At 37.3% G+C, this 20446-nt stretch overlaps 1 protein-coding gene across 1 annotated transcript in view; it reads left to right on the top strand.

Moving 5' to 3' along the window:
- The window catches only part of Prex2 (phosphatidylinositol-3,4,5-trisphosphate dependent Rac exchange factor 2), a 271955-nt gene that overhangs the window by 68574 nt on the left and 182935 nt on the right, over positions 1 to 20446 (top strand). Inside the window, exons 3-7 of the mRNA XM_015485816.2 lie at positions 464 to 586; positions 2871 to 2975; positions 6683 to 6784; positions 10159 to 10320; positions 18408 to 18541. Coding sequence (XP_015341302.1) covers positions 464 to 586; positions 2871 to 2975; positions 6683 to 6784; positions 10159 to 10320; positions 18408 to 18541 — 626 coding nt within the window. The remainder of the gene's footprint in view (positions 1 to 463; positions 587 to 2870; positions 2976 to 6682; positions 6785 to 10158; positions 10321 to 18407; positions 18542 to 20446) is intronic.

The following is a 20446-nucleotide window of genomic DNA, read 5'->3' as shown; positions in this document are numbered from 1 at the left end:
GAAGGAGAAGGAGACTGTCCATTCAGGATACTCTTCTTAGGAGCAAAGACACATGTACCCCAAAAGCTTGCCAACAAGCCTTCCTAAACTTTTACCTGAAGCCCATCCCGGAAATGGTGGGACTGTCATGCTTGGGTTTGGAGACTCAGGCTTTGCCCTGAGAGCCAAGAATAGGGTCCTGGTTCCCAGAGTGTGGGAGTACAGGGGAAGTTCAGACAAAGTTGGGGTTCTGCCAGCAAGGTGAGAGAAAGGAATGGATGTGGGTAGCTATCCACTGAAGGTTTCACTTGGAGAGAGACTATTGTACCCTCATAGCCCATTGGGGTGATAGTCTTCCCCTTATACTTTTTTGCGGAAACTGCCATGTTGGGAGAGGCAAAGAGAATGCAAAGGTGACTTTCTCCTTTTTCTTTTCAACTTGCTTCGCTGTTGCACTTACCCATTTTTTTTTTCTTTTATACAGATGTTGTTCTCAAACATTGAAGATATCCTTGCAGTACATAAAGAATTCTTAAAAGTCGTGGAAGAATGCCTACACCCAGAACCCAATGCTCAACAGGAAGTGGGGACCTGCTTTCTTCACTTTGTAGGATACATTTTTATTTCTTTTACAAGCTCTGCCTTTCTTGAGTTTAAGGTTTGGCTCTTGGCATAGTACTATGTGTGAATTCAGCATTAGAAATAAAATGGGATGCCAAAAGTTTAGGGTCTTTTAAGGCCAATGAAATCTTGCACTTCAAGCCAGAAATGGGGAGAGTGCCCTGCATCATCCATTTTACTCAGCAAAGAATAAACAGCCTTTTATTTTTCCTGACAAGTTAGTTCTTCGCATCCTCTGTAGCTTTGAATTCTAATGAATATTCAGGCTGTTCATAATGAATGGATTTTTATGTTTCTCTCAAACATAGAGCATTTTTCTTTTGAGGCGGAAAATCCTCACTCTTATAATGCACTTCAAGCCTTTTATTAGTCAGAATGTTCCCTTGTTAATTGGCTTGTGACAAAGCTGGAGGTGAACTAACCCAGTATGCCTGTCACTGAATTCTCCTCAAGGGTGGCTTCTCAGAAGGTTGTTCTGAATGAGCAGCATGGAAGGAAGAAGCAGTTGATGCTCAATTTTTCTCAGGTTACACACCCCGTGCCTGTGTGATCGTTTCCGTGTCTTTATATTTGATAGCTGAAATCATTTATGCAATCAGTGTGTAAAATTAGAAGCCACCTGTACAGGGAGAATGGTTTCCAGGCTAGAGAACATTCATACTTTAAAAAGAAAAAAAAAAGCATGCAAGCATGCTGCTGTTTATGCCATTTCATAGATGCTCATTTTCAGAATACCAATTTGAGTCCATGTATTTATCAAAATGCTACAGAATTCATATTTTACTTAAAAAATGGGTGACAGCATTATAGAAATCCAACCTTGTATATTTTTGATTTTCCATTTAGTCTTTTGTGAAGGTTTTTCTATGTGATTTTTATATCTATATGTGATGAGTAGGCTCTGTTTAGTCAAAATATTTCAAGAAGGTGATTATCTTAAAGGGGGGAGGCTCTTGGGAGCAGGAAGATCAAGCCATGCTTTTCTTGGGCACAACTGGAGGCTATGGGTGTTTGTGTCCTGTTTCCTTTCATGAAGGGATCAGAATCTTCTGCCAGCTGAAGCAGTTGCTATCCCAAGCCAGGGGTGCACATGGGAATCTTGTGTCCTGACAGTCACTTCCTTAGTAGCACATTATGAATCTGTCATCCCTGAATTTAGCTAAGTTATTTCTGAAGTTTTTTTTTTTTTTTTTTCCTGGCTCATACCATTTCTTGAGATAAGTAGTTCAGTACATTCTGTGCTGGCTATATAAAATAGGGCTTAATGTTTCTGAATGCATGCCTTTGAAATTTCAAAGGACACACTTCTGTTCTACTATTTGATCAATTATTTTTTGTGTCTTCCTCTTTTGTTGTTCCTTGATACCTCCTAGCTACTTTGAGGAAAAAAAAAATCTTACAGATAGAGTGGGGCTTAGGAATTACGAGTAAAATTATTTTTTTTCTTTTAAGGAAAAACTCCACTATCCATTTATGAAGACCGGGCAGGAACGCCTTCACCACTTCCTTGTGTTCCTACTTCATCATTTTTAATGACAGCTCTAATTACTAGATTTCTGCATTGATCCCACATCTGTCCATCACTGCCCTTGCAATTTCTGCCTAATGATCCTAATGTTCTTTTCGAGAGCTACCTAGAATTGTTACTCTTTTATAGTATGACAGCTATTTGAAAGTAGTTATTATTCCTTGACTTTTCTAAACCAACAGATATCTCTTTCTGAAATGACCTCACAGATCTCATGTCTCAGGGTCTATCATTATCTTAGTCACTTGTTGCTGGATATTGCCCTGTATGTCAATGTCTCTGTTAAGCACAACGTTTCAGATTGGTGTCTACTAACTGCAGGTTTGTATGGCACATGCTTTCCCCCTTGGTCAAAAATACCTTTCTTCCCTCTACCTGCCTGGGAATCATGGATTTATTCCACAGGACCTTGCTTGGAAGTAATGGCATTTTTAAAGCTCCATTCTCATGGCAAAGCTGAGTGCTCTCTTCTCTGTACTTTGCTACCACTTTGATTCATTTTTTTTATTACTGCAGTCATCATATTGGAATATAATAATATATATCTGTCTCCTTTTCTAGGTTATTTTTTATGGATCAGGGAAAACACATAAATAACAAGGAAACACACAAACAAATACACGTACACACCCAGAGTGGCTCTTGAGACATAGTAAAGTTTATTTATGTATATCATCACCTAGATTAAAATTTCAAAATGGCAAATAAGCTGACTCTAATTTATTCTATCTTGAATTCACAGAAAGACAGGTTTCGTATCTATGATGAATACTGTAGCAACCATGAGAAGGCACAAAAATTGCTTCTTGAACTTAACAAAATAAGAACAATCCGGACGTTTCTTTTGGTAAGTGTATTTCTATGTGTTATCCTAGGCTGATGTTTATTGATGGGCCCAGGAAGAATCAAGGAAGCATCAGTGTGGTGTAAAAAGCTCTTTGTGAGATGACTTTTTGCATACCCAGGCTGAGAAGCTAGGGTCGGTCCTTTGATGACTGTAAGCAGTTAGAGCTGGAACAGAGTTCTCTATAGGAAAGTCCTGCTAATGCCCTCTCCTGGATGATCATAAATTGCTTGTGAGACCCCACAGATTTCTAGTGAAAAAAGAACTTCTGCCACAGTTCATCATTGCTTTATATTTTCAGCTCCCTAGGGTTTTTATTCCCTTCTCCTAAGAGCTTTAAGTAGGGCAGTGGCAGACAGGAGGCAAATCAAGGATGTGGAAGAAAATAAATGTAAAGACCATTCTATATATAGTAGTTTTCACGAAACCAGCAAAATATATATTTAATTTTTTAAGGCAGCATATATAAATGCATATTTTGGCAGTTACTTGGATAATCTAAACACCACAGAGAACTACATTGTAAGTGTACAGTTCAGTGATATTTAGCAGAGTGCAGAGTGATACAACCACCCCCCAAATCCAGTTTTTTAGTATGTCCATCACCCTAAAAAGTCCCTCACGTTCCTTGATTTCCATTGACTTTTTATCATCTCAAACCTGCCGTGTAGCCTATCCCATGTGTATTTGCTTTGACTTTATAGTTTGTTTCCCTATTGAGATTTGCTATTGGTTTATTCACTGTTAACATATTGTCTTTCAGTTCAAAAAATTCTTTGAGCATATTTATAATAGTTGTTTCAAAGTCTTTGTTTGCTAAATCCAGGATCTAAGTATACTCAGAGTTTTTATTGACTGTGTATGAGTCACATTTTCCTGTTCCTTTGCATATCATAATTTTAAATTAAAAACTAGACATTTTAAATAACTTATGATAGCAATTCTGGATTCTATATTTTCTCCATGAGATTGATTATTGTTATTTGTTCGTTTCTTTGCTTTGTTTTTAATAACTTGCCTCGACTTATTTGAGGAATCTTTCTTCTCATCTATCTTCAGCTGATGATATCTCTGCTCACTTTATTTTCATATAATTCAGACTTGTTTTTTAGAGATCCCTCGTTTGACTGCTTAGTTTAGTGGTCAGCCAGTGATTTCTCAGAGCATAATTCTCTCTCTTGTCCATGGATCTGTGTGTGAGTGTGGGTATGGACACATTCAAAGGCCAGGTGGTCGGTCTGCAAGTTGACTCAGGTCTTTCTTTCTAGGGATCTTCTCAGGTCTTTGTTTTCTGCAAGTGCATACAGCTTTCCCAGTCATCCAGAGATAAATGTAGAGTTTCTCTAAGCCATCTATAGCACTCCATATTTTCCCTGTAAATTTTTGGCTAATCTGCTAGTCTTACCCTTGCCCCAAACAAGACTGCAGTCTCAGGCTGCTGAAACTAGGGGCATTCCCTGTTTTCTTTATGGAGTTCTAATTTAATTGACAGCACTCCTGCCCTCTACATCCCCCTATATCCCCATTTGGCAGAAAGTTTTCCAGGCTAATGCTACTGTAGCCCAGAGTGTGGGGTTGGATTCCTGTCTCATGAATTTGAAGAATAAAATCCATGGACACAAGGGTGAGAGCAAAGTAACAGGATTTATTAGAGTAACAGAAAGGAAGTAGAGCTACCAAAGAAGGAGGGGGTCCCAAGAGAGGATACCCAAGAGTGACTATTGTCCAGGGATTTATATAGATCTGTAAATTTAAGGAAGTCAGCCCCCTGCCCAATTTTGGATAAGGCATTCGGTGTCCATGAGGTATTCATGCAGACTTTAGTCCAATAAAATATCAATCAGGTATTTTTCCTTCTTTGGAGAGGCATGGACCCCAGTCACGTAGGTCCTGATTTAAAAATAGCCTCTTTGTAAGTTTCTTAGCAAATATCTGCAGGTGCTGTTTGTGCTCTACTGCCAGGAAGTTACCTAGGGGCCCTTCTCCCTCTCTTCCCAGGCTTATCTCTTCCTCTTGACATCACTACTGTGATGGTACCGCCTGGAGAAAACCTCTATGCAGTATGAGCTGCGGGTGGGGATGGGTTCCGGGGAGAAGATAAGTCTAAGCAAGAATGCTGCAGACTCTCAGTGTTCTTACCTCAGGTTAAAAATTCCTCGTGAATAAACACGTCTGCATTTGTTCTACGACAGTTGATTTCTAGAGTCGTGAAATTGGTCTTTTTTGGTTTGTCATTTGGAAAGAGGGTGTACTGATCATCTCTTCTGCCATCGCAAGGAAAGCCTTTACCTTACTGAACGTTTTGGGCTCTTTCTGAAGTGTGAGAATTCTTGCCTAATACGTTCTTTTCTACTTTTAATCTAGTTGGCCGAGTGAATTGTGTAAAGTTCCTAGATAAAAATGCTGCGTTCAGGTGCTTCTATGGCCTGTGTAGAGGGAACCTGCTTCTCTACTTCTTGCCCTGGCATGCATTCACCCTGAATTATCTGGATGACCTTAGGATAGAGATTACATCTCTGGTGTCATTTTCCTTATTCATTTCCTTATTCAATAGTGACAATACCCTTTGACAAACATCCAAAGAGTTCCTGGATTTGGCCCCTTGGTTATGCTACCACCTCTGTATGATGATCATTGAAATTTATGATCATTGAAATTTCTGGAGGATTGTTTAGGCAGCATATGTTTACACATGCATAAAGATTCTACAGTATATATATGTAACCAGTCTAAAGTGGTGATTGGCTTTGGCTATTTTTTCTCCCCACCATTGGTCTTCCTTTTGCATGGATTCCTGCTCAGCAGTTGGTTGCCTTCTCAATGAATATGGAAGGGACAGTGTTTTAAAGCAATGTCATGAAAGGTGCTAACTCACCAGTTTGACATCTGAGAGGCTCTCTTCTCCCTTTATTGGATATTTATTATCTAATATATATTTAATTACGATGGTCATAAGATTTTTGGCAAGTTTTGAGTCTGTTTCTTTGCATTGTTTAGGAAATGGTGGCTTTATTTATTGGAATCAGTTTTCTCTTAAACACTACTCTACGGTCATTGGACGTGCCTTCAATTTCAGTTCACTGTGATTACTGATTTAAGGATTTCTCCATTCACCTTGAATCTACGGAGATTCTGTCTGACTGACTTCTCTTGAGTTGGCTGCCAGGTGTCTGGCAGAGTGGGACAGCAAAAAGTGGCTTAGAGATCACTTGGTTAAAACCTACCAATTTTACAGAGAGGAAAAGTGGAATTCTGAGGTTAGTCCAAGCTGTGTCACCAGCCAGTGGAAGAGCCTGGGTTAGAAGTTAGAAACCAATTATCTGGACACTTGCTCTTTTACAGTGCAGTGTATCTCTCCTTATAAACAAAATCTCTATCCTTCCTCTGTCTAGCTATCATCTGTCCACCCATCCATCTCTTTCCCTCTCCCTCTCTACCTTTTCCCTGAAACATTATTCTCGGTAGAATATATAAACTAATTTTTAAGCTATACATTGAAACATATTTTGGATTCTCTATTCTATTTGAAAGACCAAGGTATTTCTCTATGTCTCTGTGTTATTTGTGACAAGAACAATGTGCTCATCCCAGAGAAAGAAGACTATGGACACAGGCTTTCACAACTTTTCAGCCTAACATTTTACCATAGAAGAAATTTTCACAGCCTCAGGTTTACAAAATGTACTTAATTATGTTTATTTCCACCTCAGAACTGCATGTTGCTTGGAGGAAGAAATAATACAGATGTCCCCTTGGAAGGATACTTGGTAACTCCGATTCAAAGGATATGCAAGTACCCTCTGCTCTTGAAGGTATTTTATGCGCTTTGTCATTGTAGCATTTTCTTTATGCCTACATATTTTGCTGATGATCTTTTAAAGATTTGTCTTTTAAAGAGTCTGACATTCTTTTTAAAAAGGCAGGCCATAGTTACTGGAAAAAAAATGGCTATTTTGTCACAAACTTATATATGAGGTAGAAGCATATTTCTAGTAGAAAAGCCACTGAAAAAGGCTTTTAGTGCTCTTTGTAGAAAACATACTTGTTTGAGTTTCATTTAGAGAAAATAAATGCATTAGTTTGAAGAGAGATCCCATTAAGTGCATTATGTCTAGTTCATATAGCCCTTTAGCTATTTTAAGTGAAACCACAGTTTGTATAGTTTTTGATTTTCCCAAACTTTGGTGACTTCATGATGCTAATGAAGTTAATGTCAAAATTGCATTAATTTCAGAGTCTGGTTTTAAAATTGTAAGGAAATAGGGTGGATCAGATGGGACAATAAATGGTAGAAATGAGATGATATTGCTAAGAAAATACCACACCTCTTAAAGACAAGAAGTGGCCCAATAATGGTTATAAATCTGTAGCCTCATTATAGGAAGCAATATTTTTATAATGAGAAATATATTGTACTGTCCTAACTACTACACTTACTGCAAGGTTTAATGAATAGGTTAGAGTGTCAATTTTTAAAGCTGTGTTTTGGAGTTATACCATCAGGATAGGCAGTTGGAAGTAGTGATTGAGTACATGAGCTGAGTTCAGATCCCAAGTATGGTGCTTACTAGGTCTCTGACAAGGGTATGTAATCTAAACCCTCAAGCCTTGATTTTTCATTGATGAAACAGAGATGGTGATGTGATTATGCCAAAAGAAGAAGAAGAAAAATAAATTATAACATGTAACTATGAGAATGTATATCTCTATGTTTGTGAGTGAATATGCATGACATGTGCACATAGAATTTAACATAATGATTAACTATTTTATATAAGTCATTTAGCATAGCATGCACTCTATACATTTTATCCGTTATTCTATTTGATTCTGATTTATTTTAATACATCAATATCTAGTTGACATCTACATTTTTAAAAATAGAAACGGTATAGACATTAAATGGTGTTTTTGTTGATTTATTTTTTAAGATATAAATTTAACTGCAACTTTTGTCAGTTGCATAAAGTTTATCTGTGTAAAATATGTTTGAAAAGAATGCCTCTTATAAGAAAGTCAAAAGTTGCTTGGCTAAATAATAAAAATATTCATACAGAGAAGCTAACGCAGGTGTCTCCAGTTGTGCAAAGCTTTGGCACAGTCTTTGGAAGTAGAGAATATTGGTGTAAATAATTCTTTTCTTTCCTTCTGAGAATCCCTACAGCCCTCTAACTATGGAACTCAGTTTGTATGTGTATTCATAACTGCAGTTATTCTTTGTCCTAAATTTTGTGGAATCTCGGAGGATTTATGATTCAGCCTTCCTTCCTTCTCCTGCCCCCCTCCCTCTCTCCCTCCCTCCTTTTTTCTTTCTTTCCTTTCTTCCTTTCCTCCTCCTACTGGAGATTAAACCCAGAACAAGTACTCACTCTATCACTGAGCTATATCCCCACCCCTTTTTATATCTTTATTTTTTGAGACACAGTCTCACTAACTTCACTGGGCTCCTTAGAACTTGTGATCCTCCTGAATAGCTGGGATTACAGGTGTATACCACCATGCCCAACAGAAATTTGTTTATTCTAAGAGTAAGAAGGGATGGGAATATTAAGAAGATGATTTTTCCCTTTTGGTGAATACTATTTGCACAAACATGGAAAAACTATTTACTCTTGTAGCAGAAGTATTGGTGTTGATGTTTGTTACATCAGCTGAAGAATTGTGCTGGGATTCTCTTTGATTTGGAGTGATTTTTTTTTTTTTATTCAGAGAAAAATATTAAAGGTATTGGAACACAAGTGTTCAAAAAATAAACCATTGGTCTGTGGAACTTGAAATGATTGAGTCAACCAGTCAACACAAGGTGTGTGGCCAATAACTGCCAGGTTATTATTGATGGTTTCTCTTGTTATTTCACATCATCTATATTCAACCCGTAGAGACCCATCTCATGGCCTACAGGTTGGCTTGACCACTTCACATAACTTACAAGTACTTGGACCCCACAGAATTCCTGGTGAAGGCTGTATTTCTCCTCTATGGGTTTGTGATCCAGTTTAACTTTTAAATCTTGTCCTGGGAGTGGCACAACGAGTTTTTTTTTTTCTGGTGTTAGCTCTCCAGAACAGAATGTGAACCGACCAAATGCAGGGTCAAAGTTGGGCAACTCAGGAGAGTGTAAGAACTGCCCACTTTCCACTGCATGTTGGGAATTAAGAAAATTCTTTTGAAGGGCTGCCTCAGGGTTTCTGTAATTGTGTTAGCTACATGATGGCAACTATAGTAAGGAAACAAATGACTAATTAAAAGTAATGTGGTCACAACTGTCTAGACAGTGGGTGAAGATGTTTAATTTTGTGTTTCTAAACAATAGCTAACAAGACCTTTTAATATATTTAAAAGATTAAAGATTACTCTAATTTTGATATCCTGAATGGAAAAAACATAAATTTGAAATTCCCCCCAACCCCCTAGACACCCAAACAAAAAGGAACGTATTGGATATGTGTTTCTTCATTCATCACAGAGGAGGAATTAAGTAATTGGTGGAAACAACATGAATTGCTGCTTTTTAAAAATTTTTTTAAGTTGTGAATGGACACAATACCTTTATTTTATTTATTTTTTTTATGCAGTGCTGAGGATTGAATCCAGTACCTCACATATGTTAGGCAAGCGCTCTACCACTGAGCTACAACCCCAGCCCTGTAAATGGCTCCTTAATGATGGAGCATTGCGAAATGTGTAAACTATTTTGCTGAATGTAAGACATGCATAAATTTTGCTTTGCTTAGTTTCTCAAAAAAATGTTAGAAAATAGACATTTAAATTATTCTTGACATTATGGAACCTACTTATTTGAAGATTTATTTTGTTAAAGACTCCAGGAAAATGTAATTAAGATATAAAGATGTGCTTCTGTTAGGATAAAAGTCAAACATAAATTAAAAAAATTTACATGCTCCAGGTGAGTTATTTGATGACTTGAAAGAAGAAATGTAACTTTGTTTTTAAAAATAAAATAAGTTTGAGGGGAAAAAACTGGAGTGATTGGAAAATATGCGTTGGGATCATGCTTGCTCACTGATTCCATGTTTGTTTTTGATCCTACTCTCACTGGAGTTTGTGATGTCACTTAAAGTGGCTCTCAGGATCTTTGTGATTTTCATTTCCTGGTCAGTCTGAACCTACTGTTCCAGAAAACTGAAGATCAAAGGGTAATTCCTTTTTTGGTGTGTATAAACAGGAGTTGCTGAAGAGGACTCCACGGAAACACAGTGACTACGTGGCAGTGATGGAAGCCCTCCAAGCCATGAAAGCAGTCTGTTCCAACATAAACGAGGCCAAGAGACAGATGGAGAAGTTAGAAGTTTTAGAGGAATGGCAGTCTCACATTGAAGGCTGGGAGGTACATCCATTTTGGCCCACTATGGAGATTAAGATAGTTCTCTTAGGTCCTGTCCTGTGGAATTATTGGCATTGGTGGAACCATAAGTGGTTGTTTTCCTAGATATTGCTCAAGGACCCTGATCAATTCTGAAAAAGGCTCACAATATGTTTAAGGTAGCAGTTAATGACAGTCTCGTTCGGAGAAGTTAATGATGGAGCCAGTACACACCGTGTGGTTCTAAACTTGGGTATTTCAGAATTTGTGATTTACAAACTATCCTTTTCCCTGTCTTAACTTTGGTCAACAAATACATAGTCCTATCCTTGAGTGAACAAAAAGAATGGAAGTAAAGTTCATTACGTGTGTTGTGATATTATTTTCAGACTCTAGGTGTTAGATGTTGAATTTCATTTTAAGTCCACTCAGTCTAAGTTTTGATTTCTTCATTTCTAAAATGGAAGAACTCTCTATGATTTGATTTTTAAGGTCTGTTCAAAATGAAAAAAACATTATAGTTTCATGAGTCATTAAGGAAAGGCTTTAAAAAGGACAAAAATGCAAATGAAGTCTATGGGCCAGAATCTGTAAGATGTTTCTCAGCTGTCGTTAACTTTGGGTCCCAATTATTTCATGGGGGTTGGAGTCCTACAAAATTTTTCTGCTATACAGAAAAATAAGCCAAAATTTAAATGGTTTTGACTTCAATGTGTATGAGCTTTGGGCTACTATAATTTTTTTTCATGTTACAAAGTAAGCAATTAAGATGATTTTAAAAAGTGTAAGCAAGATTGAAAATGTTCCCAGCCAAATGCTGTATCACATAAATCCAAGTAAATTGCTTTTATCTTTAGGAATTTATAGTTGACTAATTTGTTTCTTATCTTCAATATGTTGGTTTTCACTTAGATCTAAAATTATATCCACCAAGAGATGCAAAGAAACTTCAAACATTCTCCTTCAGGAATTCTCCTCTATTTGTCTACTTCTGCTGTGAATCTTTTAAAATGCTAACTCGGATCTGACTTAGCTTCCTCTTTGGCTATCTTCTTCCATTTCAAGTGTCCAGGGTGACCTCCCATTTCGGCATGAATGTCACTTCTTTCAATCAGTTAGAATGGTTGTGTGTTTTACAGTTGATTCATGATGACAATTTCTCTCCTGGGGAGTGGTTGTCCTGCTGGGATGAGAAAAATGGAGTCAAGTTTGCTTTGCAGTTCTGTTGTCACTCAAACATTGGAAGAAAAAACCAAACTTGCTTTAAATTGCAGGATTTGTCAGTGAAATCTGCCAGGCTTATTCCTAAAACAAGAATTTCAAAGACTTCTTCCAGTACTCTAAGGAAACCAAATCAGTCTCAATTTTGTTTCCTTCTGGTGTATATTCTGAAGATTGAATCTACTGCAGAAGGAGATTCCTTAAACACCATCAGTATTGTTTGCACAGTATTCACAGGCTATTCAAAGGGAGATATATGTGGGTTGTATTATGTCATATGTAGCCCATAACAGAGGGTGCCTCAGCCTTACCAGCTGTTAGAGTTTGGATCTTGAATGTCCCCTCAAAGGCCCATGTGTTCAAGACTTGGTTCCCTAGCCAGTGACACTAATGGGAGGTAGTCAAAAAAAGTTAGGTCATTGGGGGCTTGCCCTTGAAAGGGATATTAGGACCTAGCCCCTTCCCATCATCTTTCTCTTTTGCTTCTTGCCCACCATGGGGTGAGCAGCCTCTCTGTCACATGTTTCCATTGTGACCTATTGTGCTGCCACAGGCCAAAAGCAACAGGGCTAAGTGACCATGGATTGAGACTTGTAAAACCATGGGCCAAAATAAACTATTCCTTCTTCTAAGGTGATTTGTCCCAGGTATTTGTTATAGCAATGAAAACCTAGTTAACGCACCACCTTGGTGATTTTACAATCCTGAATGCAAGAGAAAAGTGGAGCATTGAAGCCAAAGAAAGTTAGTGGTGTTTAGGGAATTCTATGAAGTTTTCAGGAAAATCAGGAAGGCACAGGTGACGTGAATGTCTTATCCCTAGAAGGCTGGCAGCCTTGAGTAGATTTTGATGAGTGTGTTCAACCCCAACTGTACAGAGTGTTGGGGGTTTGGGTTCTTAGGGGGATGTAGCTTAGAGTGGGGCTTAGCCAGCTGGTTGGCAACCTGTGGTCAGAACCTGATTACTCATTCCAGTTCACCACCCTGGAGAGATGAGGAGAGCTCTTGGTCACTTCTGAGGACTTTAGGAGAAATAACTAAGTCTGGTAGGATTCTATAGGAATGCAGAGTTAGACAACAGAATGGATTCAGGCCCTGAGAAGTCAGGAATGGGTTACCAAGAGCTATTTTTTTATTTTTTTTTTATGTTGTGCTGAGAGTCGAACCCAGGGCCTCGCATGTGCTGGTCGAGCACTCTACCTCTGAGCCACAGCCCCAGCTCCCAAGAGCTATTTTTGAATGCCTAACAGGAATTACTGCTCAGCCTGAAGGCAGCTTTGTGTATATGCAGTGTGGCTCTTGTGGGGTTAGGACAGGGCCAGGTTCAGATGTAGGTGGCAAGACAGTTTACAGAAGCCAGACTTCCCTGAAGAGTTTTCAAGGTCAGAAGCCTTGGACAAACACTGTGAAACAGCTGCTGACCATTCAGGACCACCTTCAAGATGACACCCTTGCTTTAGTAACTAAAATTCTCTTGAAGGGCATCCAAGTCCGATACATTATGAATTTGCTCTATTTCCATTTTAGTTGGAAATTTTCTCATGTAAGTTACTTAATTACCCAGGGTGTCATTTTCCCATTAATCAAATGAAGGTTTTATTGTTTTTGCAATAAATTCTTGGATCTGGAATTGTCATTTATGTGAATAAATGCTGCTAAATTATCATTTATATGAATTTATGTGAAATGGCAATTGAAATTTATCATTCCTAAATAATATGACATAGTGAAAAGCATGGCTTTTGAGCAGACTTTGGATTTCGTCGGGACTCCAACCCTTTGTTCGGGGGTAATATGTCAGACCTCTTTTATATACAGTGTGAATTATTGTAGGGGTCAAATGAAGTAAGTGAAAGTACTTTGAAAATTGTAAAATGCTCTGCAAATATGATAGTATTTTAAATCTTTGGTTTCAGCAATGGGACTTGACCCTTGAGAAATTCCCCTCATTTGACCAGTGTGCCTCTTCATTGAAGGTGTTGATTACTTTAGGTGGTATAGTTCCGAGTAATGGGAATTAAAAGAAAAATTAATTTGAAAGATATTGGGCCACTCACAGAATCAATAGAAAAGCTTTTCTCAGATTTAAAGGTGCATTAGGGCAGCTGTGGCTTTCTGGTTGTCTCATCAGCACCCTAGCCAAGATAAATAGGGTCTTGTATTTTTTTCCATCTATATATTACTTCTTTCAACTTTCAGAATTGAAATTCTAAGATTCCACTAATTTGGGGGATCCATTTTCTTAGGGAAGGGCAGAGGTCCTAGAATGCCAGTCACCTACCTTGGGAAGTACTCATCTGGCACTGTATGCAATCTAACAAAATACCTGGTTCTAAGTACTTTTTAAAGAAAAGAGGTTTATTTAGCTTATGGTTCTGGAGGTTCAGGAGCATGTCACAGGCCTCTGCTTAGTTTTAGCGAGGGGTTCATGGTGGATGGCATTATGAGGCGGGAGTGTAGGAGGAAGAGACCAATGATGTGGTGTGTGTGGAGAGGAATTCAGGGGAGGAAATCTGTAATAACAAATCCCCTTTGCATGTACAACTACATTGCAAGGCTACCTTAGGATAACCCACTTGTGGGAACTAATTCCATCCCATAAGACCTTCATGAATGCCTCCTAAGGGTAGTGCCTCCATGACCTAATTACCTTCCACAAATTTCCACTTCTTAAAGGTTCCAGCGCCTCAACACTACTAGCACATTAACCTTTTGGGGATGGACAATATGCAGACCCTTGCAGTGAGCCTCAACAGTTTGCTGGGGTATCATCCCAATTATATAGACTTAAAAAGTGAGGACTATTTAACTTACATCCTTACAACTCACAGGTAGGCCAAGATCAGTTTGAAAAATAGTAGCCTGATTCTAAAGTTCCATGTATTTCTTACTTTGTTATATTATAACCACACTGAGAGAAAAATTGAGCCAATTCTTTGGATTAAGGGTTTTGTTTTGTTTTCCTGCTTTTTCTTTTACAGCAAGTTGATGATAGAAATTAGGTTTTTATTAGCATTTATGGAGTAACTGGCATAGAAGATCTGTAGTTATTGTTTAATTGTTCATTTCTGAAATCATGCCTTTTATTAGCATAATCTATTATATATCTTATCTAACATGCAGAACATTGCAAGATACTCTACCAAAGGTAATGGTATGGAAATAATGTGATTTGGATGGGAAGTTTATCAGCTGATTCATTTTGTAGAACAGTAATATTCTGTTTCATCCTTCTTCTTGTTTGGTTGATTGTATGATAACTGTAACTTTTGGAGTTGTACAGAAGTATTTTGACAAGGGAATATCATCAACATTACATTGTTTAGTAATGGAACTTTAAAATCCTTGATATTCCTGTTTGGAATTGGTCTTTCAAATCTGAGAAAAACATGTCTGAACAAAAGAGAAGAGAAAGATTATTAGTATTGTAGGTGTTAGGGAAAATGAGATTCAAGATAATTATTGTGATTTAGAAAGTAAAGAGAAATAGAAGTCTGGCATTTTTGATTACCTTTTTTTTCATGGAGAAATACAATGCTACAAGACCATGTCGAAGACATCCTGGAATCTATTTACTTGCTCCGTTTGATTGAGCGTGCTATACAGCGTACTGACTGCATGTCATGTTCTTTTGTTATTTCTTGAGCCTGAGTCTTCCAGAGATTGGTGATGAGGCTGCTTTCTTTTGTACTCTGTCCTGTGTGACTTGGCAGGCACAAATTCATCTACTACCTTGAGGTGGAAATGAGTTATAGATGGTCCTTGTTATTTGAGGATAAGTGGTTCTGTGAAAAGATCACTGAGAATGAATCTAGTTAAACAGAGGAACAAACTTTCTAGTGGGAGAAGAGGAAAATTTTACCTTGGCAAAATCAATATAAACATTATCAGTATGATTTATATATGACAATTCCATTTACAATTTTATTGAGTTTGAACCTCAAGAAATGAATAAAAGTTGAGTGTTGTTTTTTTTTTGGGGGGATATTCATTTTATGACAAAATTGTATGATACAGTTATGCTAGTCTTCATGTTTTATTAAATAGCATTTAAAAATTGCTCTTTTGTAAGAATATTTACACAATTCATTAGTTTTCTCAAGAGACACCTTTGGTGGGAGAGGATCTCCTGGAAATCAAAGGGAGATCAGTCTAGGAAAGGGACCAAAGGGTGGGAGATAGGGAGGGAGGGGGAAGTGCTGGGGAGTGATATTGGCCAAATTATATTGCTATATATATATATATAGTGTGTGCATATATGAATATCTAATAACAAATCCCATTGATATGTACAACTATAATGCACCAATTAAAAATGTGTGGGAAAAAAGAGACATCATTGATATTGAACACCTATCAAGTTGTCATTCTGGTCAGTTTTCTTTTCTTGAACCATGAGTGGGCCTGGCTCCTTTAGATCTTGGTTGGTCTGTGCATTATATATGAGTATGGAAATTTCAAGCCTCTCTTATCTTTTCCAAGACTGTGGTTTCTCTCCGTGGTCAGTTGTTTTTCTGATTGACATGCAACATTTAGGTCATGAGATGAAGTGATCACGGAGTCTGACTTTAAACGTTGTTAACTAATCAGTGGTTCCACATTACAGTGAGGTCAACTTGGTAGAGATTCATACCAGGATAAAATGTTCAGCACATTGCTTGGCATGAATAGAATTCATCTAGATAAAATATGTGTTATGCATGGTTGTTTAATAACTAAATGTGTATTTGCTGAAGAATAGATATTTAGAATGAAAAATGAACACTGATTTTAAAAATGAAGAAAAACTACTAACAAGGTAAATAACAGTCGACTTAAAGGACTATTCAATGATAATGAATATTAGTAGATGTAAGAATATATAGTAGATGTAAGGAAAGAGGTTCAAAAAGCCAAATTACTCAAGGATGGGGTGGAGGAAAAATAGCTGGGGGTTTTGGTAACTACTGAGCACTTTGAATTCGTGGTAACATAAAGCTGCCATTATAGTTGGCTCAAATTTAGGTAAAACACTCCTTATATTTGTAAATCCACAACAGGTTAGGATTTCTGTTGTATAGGAATGTATCTGCTATTATCTGCTTATGTTAATTTGGGTTACTTACTTGGAATTATTATTTAATGTTCAAGATAAAAGTATAACCATTTTGCAAAAATATAAACATTTTGCAATACAATTTACCATTCTTGGTTGACTTATATGGGCCACCACCAGTCCAAGGGGGTGATATTCTGCACCTGTAGTAAAACTGCTACTAATAAAGTTACTTCCCTTAATGTTATACAAGGTCTTATTTAAGAATCAATTTGATGTTTCCTTTTCTATCTTTCAATTCTATTCTAGCTTCTTGTCTAAGATAAAGGTGCTATTCTTTACAAATAAATAATAAGACACCATTGACACCAGTCACTGGGTTTGAGGTTCATATTTCATGACAGTCAATTCATATTCATATTCAACTCATATTCATATTTCATGACAATTCATATTTCATGACAATCCTTGCTTAACAAACTCATGACAGAATACATGAAATTGTGTAAAATTTTTACATTTTAATTTATATATCTATTGTCAGAATGAAAAAAATAAAAAAGGAAAATGTCTAAAATTTAAAATGTATTTGTAATATAGATAACCAAGTTAACCTAATAGCTTTTTCTCCTAATTTATGTTCCCTATTGGAAGTTTCTTATTGCAGACATAAGAGTTGTCATTTTAATTTAAATTTTTATAGTTGACTAGAAAAACTATATTAGTGATTTTGTGCAAATGTGAAAATTTAAAAATCAAAAATAAAAACATTGATTGAATCAATAAATCAGAAATTGACATCAGATTAAAAGAAACCAGACCTAACTAAACTTGATATTCTCTTGCATAGAACACTGCTAGATCTCTACTGAAAACTTCCTTTATGTGTTTAATCCAGCTTAGCATATTATTTGATAGGTTAGGTATAGAAACATTCTACATTTCCAATGGCTTACCATATAAAATTATGTGCAGCTCACACCAAAGACCCTGGGTGTTCTGATTAGAAGGTCAGCTTTCCTCTGTTGATGATTCGGGGCTCAGGCTCCTTCATCTTGTGGCTCTTCTCATTGTCTAACGGTTAGCTTTGTGTTAAGAATCAGTATTGTTGGGCTGAGAGGTATAGTCAGTGGTAGAGTGCTTGCCTCACATGCAGGAGGACTGGGTCCCATCTCAAGCACCAAAAAAGAAATTATAGTTTTGTCGCTAATCATGTAATCTTGGTGGGCACTCAGTAAAGGCTTATTTAATCAATAAAGGTTCCCATGTCTTCCTTTAATAAATCAGTGGCTCTTTGGAAGGTTGTTCCCTTTATATCATTTTTTTTCTCTTCTTTTCCATACCAGAGGTGGATATATAAATTTATGCCTGATAAAAATTTAAACAGTTTCATACACTTTTTTATGTGTCCATGGATCCTTTTATCCATACTGGGGAAGCAAAGAAGAAAGAAAAAATATGAACATTAATGTTATGAATTAGTTTGAAATTATCTCCTTTCAAAATGGCATAGATGACATGATTATAAATGCGTCTGTCTTGTGCATGCATACATTAACTGTCTGAACATACATCCAGAATCTATGCCGAGACTGAAGAGGAACCTGGAAGGTGAAGGAGAGCTAGATTCAGTTGTTTATATTTAGTTGTCAACGGACCTTTCTTTATTTATAAGCAGTGCTGATATTTGAACCCAGTGCCTCACATATGCTGGGCAAGTGCTCTACCACTGAGCTACAGTTCCAGCCGAAGTATAGTTTTTAATGAGAAGAATCTTTACATACAAAGGTCTTGACCAAGTAATCAGAAGTTATTAATTTAATTAATTAATTAATTAATATTTTTTTAAATTTAGGGATCTAACATCACTGACACCTGTACTGAAATGTTGATGTGTGGAGTCTTACTGAAAATTTCTTCTGGAAATATTCAAGAACGCGTGTTTTTTCTTTTTGATAATCTTTTGGTGTACTGCAAAAGGAAACACAGGTGAGATCATAAACAAATCACACTTCAGAAATGATCCATCCACCTCACAGTTCCCCATTTTCCTTTGTGTTTCCCAGAGCTCATCCTGAAGATAACAATCAGGAAAGCCTGATTGTTATCTTCACCTTCTTGGTAGACCTCACAGAAGTGTCACTACCATATCATGACACTGTCTCCCCAGAGCCTTGCCAAGAAGAGGTGTTGGTTCCTCACCTGTATATCTCAGGGCCTGTGGGAGAGGCCCATGTGTCTTCCCCCTTTCCCAATCCTGCTTTTTAACCATATCCACACCCACCCCACTTCCCTCAAGAATCTCAGCAAATGTGAAGTTCATGTCTTTCTGATCCACTGAATTTTCTGGTGACTCTCTTAACATCTCCCTGTTATACATAATTCAGTGATTGCTTTAGCTCTTGGGTCACTATCTTTCACCCTACTCCTGTCCCGATTTTTGGAGTGTTCAAAATCCATATAGAGACCTGTCCAAACTTTGGGACCTGAAAGTCCGCAGTATCTTTACCTGCAATGATCCTTTTCCTCCATTACACTTGAGCCTCCTGTCCTGTGACTGACCCTTTACCTTGTCAATACAAGCACTTTTGAAATTGAAAATCTTCATTGTAAGCATCCCACTCTGAACACTATTCCCTGTCCTGCTACTTCTCCTCTAATGTTCCCACGGAAGCTACCCTCTTATCCTTGAGCCTATTACTTTGACTTCAAATACTGTCTACTCTTTAAAAAAAGAGATATCTCTTATGTCCTACTCTCTCCTATCTCTTGCTCTCTTTCATAACTACCTTTCTGGGAAGAGTTTTAGGTTGTCATTTTTCTAATCCCTTACTTATTGTTTCCCCCTTTACAATATTCAATGAGACTTTAGTCCACTAACTTGCTCATGTGTAAGGATCCACCATGTTTCCTAATCCAATGGTCACTTTTCTACTCTTGAAGGTCTTACTTGTTTTCTTAGCAGCATTTAACTTGGTGGAGTACTTCTCAAAATGCCTACTGTAGCTGGGACACTGGTTTCAGGGAGAGGGTACCAGTAGGCTTCATTCAATGGATAGGCATAGCAGAAGTTTGGAAGGTCAGGATTTTGAGTAATTGGATATGCTAAGTTCAGAAGTGAGGAAACTAACCAACCATTTTATGGTAGAGTGAGAATGAGAGACACAAAACTGATTTACTAGGCAGAATTAAGGGAGCTTCAATCTTTTATCTCTTGAAATGAGTTTTCCTAAGTCTGTTAGCAAGATGCCCAGAGGAAATTAATGAAAATTTGAAAGCTAAGTTGATGATATATGGCAATTAAGCCATGTGGATTATAGTATTAGAATTCTCTAGCAAGAGATAATAGTTTTAAAAAATGCAATGACATGAAGCAAGAAAACACAGAACTGTAATATGTACCTTTATGAAAGGGAACAGGTCAGGAATTGAGAGTTAAATTGTCATCATCTCTACCTTAATGAAGTTAAAAAAAAAAAAAATTCTGCCCTCCCACCCGTCCCTCTTTGTTGAGTTGGGATCTTGCAGTGTTGCTCAGATTGGTCTTGAACTCCTGGGCTCAAGATATCCTCCTATCCTAGTTTTCAGAAGAGCAGGGACCACAGGCATGTCCATGGTGTCCAGCTCAAAATTTCTTTTGACTACGTGAAAATGAACCTACTTATATCTTTTATTGTTCCTTTCTAAATTCTTGGGTTTGATAGCATAGGGGTTAAGAAGGGGTTAATAGAAGTAAGCTTTAGGAAATTTTACCCATTGTACAACTCATCAAAAAATTATAATGTGACCATGCACAGTGGCACATGCCTGTAATCCCAGGGAGTCAGGAGGTAGAAGCAGGAAAATCACAAGTTCTAGGCTAATCTCAGCTATTTAGTAAGGCCCTGTCTCAAA

Source organism: Marmota marmota, unplaced genomic scaffold, assembly GCF_001458135.2.
Source record: "Marmota marmota marmota unplaced genomic scaffold, marMar, whole genome shotgun sequence".
Classification (NCBI taxonomy): Eukaryota; Metazoa; Chordata; class Mammalia; order Rodentia; family Sciuridae; genus Marmota; species Marmota marmota.
Note: the sequence above shows the minus strand (reverse complement) of the source record. Positions and strands in the feature narration are given on the sequence as shown.